Consider the following 9,058-nt stretch of genomic DNA (forward strand, 5'->3'; position numbering starts at 1 on the left):
GGCCCCCGGCCGAGCCCGGACCGCTCGCCTGACTCCGCAGCGGAGTCGCGGCGCCCGCGCCCCGGTAGGGCCAGCACCGCCGCAGCGGAAAAAGGCCGCGCACCGCGGGGGCCCCGCCGGCCTCTGGCCGCCTCTCCGCCGGGCGAGTGCTCGGCCCGGCCACGCACCGCTCCGACGAGGGCTTCGCGGGCTCCGCTCCGCGGGTTCCGCGACCCGACAGTGGGCTGGGAGGGCGGCTCTCGGGAATTTTCATCGCCGGGGCTTCCCCTCCTCCGCCGGAGCTGCACGGAGACAATAATTTGCAAAGGAAAAAAAAAAAATAAAGCAAAAGAAATAAGCCGTCGCCGCCGCCCCCCCACCCCGTATAACCGAAAAAAAAAAAAAAAAAAAAGAGAGAGAAAAAAAGAACAAAAAGAAATCCCGAAACTCCCACCCCACCTCCACCTTTCTCTCTCTCTGTCTCTCCAGCTAAATTGTGGCCCGGCTCTGGGTCTCTCTCTCCCTGCTCTTAGCTGTCGTTCCCGGGCAGCCAGGTTCATTGCGACAGCCCGACGTCTCGAAAGCTGAATTGAATCAATGCAGCCAAAGATCTGAGCAGGGAGGAGGGAAAGAAAAAAAAAAAAAAGGCAGCAAAACTGCCCTAGAGATCGGTCGGCCGGTTCCTTTGTCTCCTTGTTCAGTCGCTGCCGAAACCCTGCACATCTGAGCTGCAAACAAAACCACTCTTACATCTGTTCGCATGCAGCATTTACAATGTTTTGTGTAAGTCAATTGGACGGCGGAAAAAAAGGCCATTGGCGCTGTATTATTTAACACAGACTTCACTGGGCTCCCTTTTTGGTGGAAGCTTTATTTGCACTAAATGAATAATCTTAATTGCATCACTTTTGAATTAAAAATCAATGTTAATCAAGTTGGAAGTAGTAAATATCAGTTTTCATTGTGCCTGGGTAGAGGGTATATTTCTTGTTTTGCAAATAAAAATACAAGTCAAATAACTTTAAAAGGGCATTATGTTCTGCTACAAATACAATTGAAACGGATTGTTTAGGAGCGGATCAGAAATGGTACAGAATTTTGCACTTAATTTCCTCAGTTATCATTTACAATAAGAACCTCTTGGCTTGACAGCCAAGTCTAAACAGTAGTAAATTAGTACAAATTTATACTGATTTTACTCTAATAATCGTAATAAAAGCTTATAGATTTGGCACTAATTACATAAATGCCTAATGATCTTGAAAATTACTCTGGTTAGAAATATATTACTAATCTAAACTTTGTTGTTGGCTGGCTTTGAAAAATCAGAACATTAGAAATGGTTCGCTTCACTTGTGCAAAGCACTTTAAATTGTTCAAGTAGTTTAACATATTCAAGAGGAAAATAAAAAGCATTTAACTTTATTTACTGCTTTAAATTGAGTTTGCAGGCGAGCCGAACTTGGAAACTTTAACCGAAAAAAGAGGCTTACGGGCTCTCACATCTCGGCCGGGAGGGCAGCGCTCCCCGGGCTGCTGGGACGCGCCGTGTTTGGCTCCCTTTCGACCGAGCTGCCGTGTGCTTGTGCGCTGAGCACACGGGGAAGGGGCTGGCGGGCAGCCCCGGGGGGCCATGGGGCCCCGGCGCGGCCCGGGTCGCTCGGGGGGCACTCGCCGAAGTTTCTCTCCCCTCGCCGCCCCGCAGCCGTCGGGGCCAGGCGGGCGAGGGACGGATCCTGCCCGCCGCCCCCGACCCCCGCCGCGACCCCACTGGCGAGCGGGGCCAGCGCTGCCCGCCCGGCCGCCCGCACCCACCCGCTTGCATCCCCCCCTGTGCCGCGGGGCTTGCGAGACACCCCCGGGAGCCAGACCTGGTCGGGGCAGAGGGTGCGCTCCGAGGAGGCATTAAAGAAAAAAAGAAAAAAGAAGAAGAAAAAAAGACAATATGTATAAAATAATAGTAATAATAATAATAATAATAAATCAGAGGTGACCCGGAGCTGGGAGCGGGGTGGCCAGTGTGCTTTTGGAAGAGAAGGGAGCAGGGGAGAGGGGGAGGGCGGGCGGCGGAGGCGAGCGGAGCAGGGGAAGGGAGCGGCGGCGCGGTGCGGGCCGGGCCGGGCGGCGGGAGGCCGGGGCGGCGGCGGGCGGGCGGCGGGCGGGCGGAGCGGGGCGCTCCGGGCGCTGACATTTGCAGGCTGCCCTCCTGATTGGTCCCTGCGCCGAGCTGCTCACGGGTTCATTGAAGTGTTAAGCACCTCCCCGTCTCTCTAAAGGACATTATAATGCAAGAGACCCCCTTTTTAACCACACACCGAATTTTCTTTCATTTAGGCGATCTGTATATATCTATATCTTATATCTTATATCTTATATCTATTTTAAATAACTTAAGGCCGCTAAAATTTGGGGGGGAACAGCCTTCGCCCTGGAGCGGTGCGCGATGCTGTCTCACGCCGACCTCCTGGACGCCCGTCTCGGTGAGTTTCCCCCAGCACCCCCCCGCCCCGCGGCGGCTGCACCGGCGGCGGCGGCGAGCGGGGAGGAAGCTGGGGCAGGAAATTGACAATTTGTTCCTTATTTTACCTTAATGCGATCTAAATGGGCTAATTCCTTTAAAAGTAATTGTACTGTATTAAAGTTTAATTTGATTTAACATCGTCTTTAAAAAAAAAAAAAAAAGGGAGAGAGAGGGACACCTACGGAGTGCGTAGATCTACAGAGAGTTGTGGATCATTTAATTTCTTTTTCCCTGTTTTTATACACATACCTATACATTATTGCGATTATGATGAGTATTATTATTTTAAGACGGATGAGCTTGATGGTATTTACGAAGGAGTTCGGGGTGGCCTTTTCCTGCTTGCCTGCTCGCATTCTTCTCTCTTTTCTTTCTTTAAAAAAAAATAGGAGAGAGAGGGAAAAAAAAAAAGAAATATATTTATCTACCTACTTATGGTTATTCATGCGCTGGTTTGGAGGAGTGGAGGGAGGAGAGGGGAAAGGTGGCCAGGCTGACCGACGTCCCGGCACATCTGTCGGGGAGGTGAAGCTGCCGGCAGCGGGGCGGCGGGGGTCTCATTTCTTTCCCTCTGCCCCTTCCTTTCTTCCGCCAGCTTGGAAAGCCCCAAGCCGAGCCCGGTAAAACTTGCCCTCCCCCCGCTCCCCTCCCTTCGTCGCGTTAGGGGAGGCCCGGCGGGGAGCTGGTTATTTAAGGGGGATGAGGGGAGGCTCGCCCTAAAGTTTTCTCTCCCCCGCTCCGAGTCGCGCCGGGCCGGGGGCTGGGGCTGGGGCTGGGGCTGTATGCCCCTCGCCGGCTCGGCGCGCTGGAAAGCGGCTCCGACGGACACCTGCGGGGCTGAGCCCGAGGCCGCCCGCCCGGCTGCAGGGGAGTGACCACGGCTTGTTTGCTTCTGCAGGGATGAAAGATGCGGCCGAGCTGCTGGGACACCGGGAGGCGGTGAAGTGTCGGCTGGGCGTAGGGGGCTCGGATCCGGGGGGACACCCGGGAGATATGGCCCCCAACTCGGACACGGTGGAAGGGACCACCCTGCTGCCGGGGGAGGACATCACCACGGTGGGATCCAACCCCAGCTCCTTAGCCGTCAGCGCCAAAGACCCCGACAAGCAGCAAGGCCAGCAGGGCGGCCAGAACCCCAGCCAGGCTGGGCAGCAGCAGGGGCAGCAGAAGCAGAAGCGGCACCGCACCCGCTTCACGCCGGCGCAGCTCAACGAGCTGGAGAGGAGCTTCGCCAAGACCCACTACCCGGACATCTTCATGCGGGAGGAGCTGGCCTTGCGCATCGGCCTCACCGAGTCCCGGGTGCAGGTACGAACAGCCCCCCCCCCTCCTTCCCCCCCCCCCCCCCAAAAAAAACAACCAACCAACCCCAACCCCTCCTCGCAACGCCCGCCCCCGCTGGTCCCTTCCCCAAAGGCACCCGGCGACGCCGGGGGTGGCTCCAGGCAGGAGGGGGGGGGACAGGAGGGTGTGTGGGGGTCTCCCCCAAATCTCGGTCGAGGAAAGCTGCCTCTAAACGCAACAGTTTGGGCAGAAAACCTCGAACCGCGCTGACTCCCGCCCCTTTCCGCACGCGAAACCAGAGCTGTCCCTGCCCAAGGGTGGCGGCGCCGGGGGCTCTGCACCCCGGGGCGCCCCCTCGCCCCCCTGCACCCACCCGCATCGCCGTGGTCCCAAGCGGGGCGCGAGTGGAGCCGCCCCCTCCCCGCAGCCCACGCGTGGGCTCGGAGCGGGGCAGGAGACAGCGGGGGGGGGGGAGGCAGGTCTCTGCGGCAGGTCCGCGGTAAGGGGCGAGCCCGCAGAGCCAGGGCATCGCCCCGGTTTGCCGGTGCCGGTGCCTGGCGGAGGCGAGGCTGCGCTCCTGCTCCCGTTCCCGTTCCCCGTCCGCCCCCCCCGGGGCTGCTGTCCGGGGTCCTGGCGGCGCCGCCGCTCCCCGGAGGGGCTGCGGGCAGCGGGGCTGCGGGGAGAGGGCACCTGCATCCGCGCGGTTGTGTCCGGAATCGGAGTCCAGCCCCGCTTTTGGTGTCAGGTACGGCGGGGAAGCGAGTAGGGTGCATTTCCCACCGGGGTGTATTTCCTCCGTCATGCCTAAAGCCCGTGCTTACACGAACACGCGCATGCACGCAGGGATGCACACGTAAGAGACCGTTTAGCCCCGCAGATTGGGGAGAAATTTGGGGAAGGGAGAGATGGATCTCGCTGCCAGACCACTCAGGCGCGAGATTTGCGGGCTGATTTAGCGGCTGCCCGCCTTGAGCCTCGCCCGAGGCACGGAAACGCGCACAAAGATGCGCTGGGGATGCGCTCGGAGCCGCGCACCGGCAGCGCCGCCGCGCTTTGCCGGAGCCGGAGCTCAAAATCCCCCTCGGCGAGCCCGGGCTCCTCGGCTAAACACAGGCACGCTGACAGAAATGCCTCAGCAGAAACTGCCCCCGTTCCCGAATGTGACAGCAAATGCACGTCTGCTTTTAAAAAGTAAAACAATTTGACCCAGCGTACACGGGACTGTAATTAGTTTAAATTAAGAAAGAAATTAGATTCACAAATAAAATATAATTGGACAACTGACTCTGCGAAAAAAAAAAAAAAAAAGAAAACGAGGTCTATTAAACTTTATTGGGTTTCCCAAAGGTTAATGATACCAATTTCAATATTAGGAGTGTGGTAAATGAAGTAAAATATAAAATATAAAATGGAAATAGTTATTTTCTAACAGCACATCAAAGAAATTCGTAGGAAGAAAGACAAAGTGTTTTAATGGTCTCAGCATAATCTTAAACCGATGATAATAGCTCGAGACTGCTGATAAAAACAGTTTAATAGAGTGGCAATTTAAATATTTTTTACAATAATGTTCTGTAGTTTAAAAAGTAATCAGATCAACACAACCTTCTTAATTAACACTTCAGAATGATTAACATTATGTAATCTAGTGCAAAATAATTTATGTAAAATGTATTTACTTCACAATCTACTGTATCACTGCTCCTTGACCAAATTTAAATTAAATAGTAATTGGTTTATGTTCTTATACGAGTACTTTATAGTTTTCTTTATAGTTAACAGATTGCCTACACATTCCTTGCAGTACGAGGGCTCCATGCTGATTAAGAAGTGATCTAAATAGTTAATTTATAGCGGCTGTATATGTTTTTAAGGGTTTTAGATGCTAGGATAAATTACCTCTTCCCTCGTCTTAGATCTGTATTTAATGTATATGATACATTTAAATAATTATTAAAGCGGCTGGTGCTTAAACGGGAGTCCAATTCCATGTCTGATATTGCTCTGCTTTTCAGGCTGGTGTAATAAAACCATTCTTTTTATAGCATGCCATTATTAGAAACCAATTTCAGAATTATTTATAACCTGGAATGGCTTATTAAGCAGCAATGCGAGAATCATGCAAATTACGCGATCAAATGCAATATAATAAGCATAATCATTAGTCTCTAGCACGGATTAATTAACTTTCAATATTTTATTTACATAAAAACCAAATCAGTGAAATAACTTCTGCACAGTCAGGCTTGCCTTTCAATATTTTATACGAACAAAAATAATGTGCTGTAATTCCATTGACCGTGTCCCCCACAATGGTCCCGTCACCTGCCACATCTTAATAGGGGACAAGCTGAGAGTATTTTCTAGTTTTCTAATGGAATGAGAAATTGCATTTTCTTCCTCTCCCAGCACTATTAAAGTGTAATGAATTCGGCCCAGAGTTCACGGCTGGCTGATCGAAATGAACCTGAGATCTGAGCTTTAATACAGCTCTCCAGATTTCCTACCAAATCTTCACATTAATCATCCGCTGGATTCCAATGAGATCTTCATAAAGCTTTGGCTCCTGGAAAGAAAAAAAAAAAAAAAAGAAAAGAAAAAAAAAAGGAAAAGAAAACAAAAAAGAGGAAAAGTGATATTCTCTCCCCTTCTCTCTCTGTTTCTAACACATTTATAGCTGGGGAATTAAACGGGTTATATATTTTAAAATACATTTACAGTATGTCTATATTACTGTAACAGTGGATATCATCAAGGTAGATTTTTAGATTCCAACGTCCATTAGATTGTCACTGTTGTATTAACAATTTTCAGGTGCTAGTTGCATTTTAAAAGGAGTCCAAAGTTGCCAAATGCTCGTGGTTAATATATTTCTAGAGTTGTCATGTGTGCATTTTCAAAATCTCCCCCAGGTTTTCTCTGCATTTTAATCTGTCATGCACTAGTTTTCAACTGGAAACATTCACATTTTAAAAGCATATGCAGTATAGCTATGAACTGAGGCGATCAGACCTGATGGAGATTCTTTACAACACCAGTAAACCATGAAACATAAAAGATTTTGTAGCCGCAATTTAACTATTAACCCTAAAACATAATTGAACACGATTTTTCGATTATTCATATAACATTTAGTTCCTTAACAGCTGCTCATTCCCGCTAATGGGCGCGGGTATTTCTCAGCGCAGGTATCTAGCATTAAACGAGAAACTCCAGCAGGTCGGGGGACAGTAGCGCTCCTCCGGATTTCAAGCGGACTCCTTTTTTATTTTTCATTTCCCCCCTCCCCCCCGTAACAAGCATCCCGCTGCTCTCGGTAACGGTGCAGCGCGACCCACAAAACCATCACTGCCCCGAGCAAAGCACCCGCTCACACCAAACCCCCTTGTGCTAAAACAACCAAAACCAAGCGGCTGCGCCCGGGGGGGCTCGGCCGGGGTCCCCCCCCGCTGCCGGCCGGGGGTCGCCTCCCAGGGCGCCGAAGCTCTTCCACGCCAGGGCGGGAGCCGTGGCCCCGTCGTTTATTTCCGTTTGGCATCACTGTTGTTATTATTTTCTCTTTCGGGGGGAGGCCGGGCACGTCTCCCCGTGCCTCGCCTCCTCCCGAGCGAGGAGGCTGCAGGCAGCTCGCTCCCGGGACGGGGGCGTTGAGCCCTGGCGCTCCCCAAAATCCCGGCAGCTTCATCAGCCAACCCGTGGCGGGGCAGCCCGTGGGGCTGGGCCCACGCAGGCTGCGACAGCGACCGGGGACAGGCCCCGGGAGGGCGAGAGGGGACAGCGGGGAGAGGAGCGGGCGGAGAGCCGGGGGAGGCTGCCAGAAGCCTCCTTCCTCCGAACCGCGCCTCCGCGGAGGGTGGTGACCCCGGCGGAACCCGAGGGGCTGGGAGGCCTCCCGGCGGGGCTGGCAGGCACCCCGACCCCGCTCCCAGCACCCCCGTCCCGGCCTCGGAGCCGGCGGCGGGGTGCGGGGGCTCCGCGCCCCCTAGCGCCGCGCCGGGTGCGCCCCGTCGGGGCGGGTGTCGCTAACGGAGCTGTCGCTGCCCTGTTCCCCCTTGTGTCCCCCTCCCTTCCCGTGTCCCCGACAGGTCTGGTTCCAGAACCGTCGGGCCAAGTGGAAGAAGCGCAAGAAGACCACCAACGTCTTCCGCGCCCCGGGCACGCTGCTGCCCACGCCGGGGCTGCCGCAGTTCCCCTCGGCCGCCGCCGCCGCCGCCGCCGCCATGGGCGACAGCCTCTGCTCCTTCCACGCCAACGACACCCGCTGGGCCGCCGCCGCCATGCCGGGGGTGTCGCAGCTGCCGCTGCCGCCGGCGCTGGGCAGGCAGCAGGCCATGGCGCAGTCCCTGTCCCAGTGCAGCCTGGCGGCCGGGCCGCCGCCCAACTCCATGGGGCTCTCCAACAGCCTGGCCGGCTCCAACGGCGCCGGGCTGCAGTCGCACCTCTACCAGCCCGCCTTCCCCGGCATGGTGCCCGCCTCCCTGCCGGGCCCCAGCAACGTGACGGGCTCGCCGCAGCTCTGCAGCTCCCCGGACAGCAGCGACGTGTGGCGGGGAACCAGCATCGCCTCCCTCCGCCGCAAAGCACTAGAGCACACAGTCTCCATGAGCTTCACCTAATGGCCGCCGCCGCCCCGCGCCGCCGCTGCCGCCCCCGACCTGCGACCCCGCCTCGCCCTCCCCCGGATCCTTTCCCGTCCTTGTCCCTGTCCCCGTCCCCATCCCTATCCGCATCCCCATCCCCATCCCCGTCCTCATCCCCAACCCAGTCCCCATCCCCGTCCCCGGATCCGTCCCCATCCCAATACCAGTCCCCGTTCCCATCCCCATCCCCAACCCAATCCCCATCCCCGTCCCCGGTTCCTTCCCCATCCCAATACCCGTCCCCGTTCCCATCCCTAACCCCATCCCCAACCCAATCTCCATTCCCATCTCCAACCCAATCCCCATCCCCGTCCCCGGATCCGTCCCCACCCCAATACCCGTCCCCATCCCCATCCCCACCCCCACCTCCACCCCCACCTCCACCCCCATCCCCGTCCCCGTCCCCGTCCCCGTCCCCATCCCCATCCCTATCCCCATCCCCGTCCCCAACCCAATCCCTATCCCTATCCCCGTCCGTGTCACCCTCCCCACCCCTGCCCCCGCGCCCGTCCCTATCCCCGTCCCGGAGCCCTGTCTCCGGCTCCGTCCCCAGCCCCGGCCCCGGCCCCCGCCCCGGCAGGCCCCCGCCTTCCCCCACCTGACTCACCAGGGAGTCGACTCAGGATCTGAAATC

General features: G+C 55.7%; 1 protein-coding gene across 1 annotated transcript; it reads left to right on the forward strand.

The window, feature by feature from the left end:
- Nucleotides 1–2,230: 2,230 nt before the first annotated feature.
- Nucleotides 2,231–8,718, forward strand: OTP (orthopedia homeobox). The gene is made up of 3 exons (XM_080574285.1): nucleotides 2,231–2,459; nucleotides 3,399–3,808; nucleotides 7,870–8,718. The coding sequence occupies exons 1-3, from the start codon at nucleotides 2,423–2,425 to the stop codon at nucleotides 8,398–8,400; spliced, it is 978 nt and encodes a 325-aa protein (XP_080430411.1). The 5' UTR covers nucleotides 2,231–2,422; the 3' UTR covers nucleotides 8,401–8,718.
- The last annotated feature ends 340 nt before the right edge of the window (nucleotides 8,719–9,058 follow it).

Source organism: Anser brachyrhynchus (genome assembly GCF_964034855.1).
Source record: "Anser brachyrhynchus genome assembly, chromosome: Z".
NCBI lineage: Eukaryota > Metazoa > Chordata > Aves > Anseriformes > Anatidae > Anser > Anser brachyrhynchus.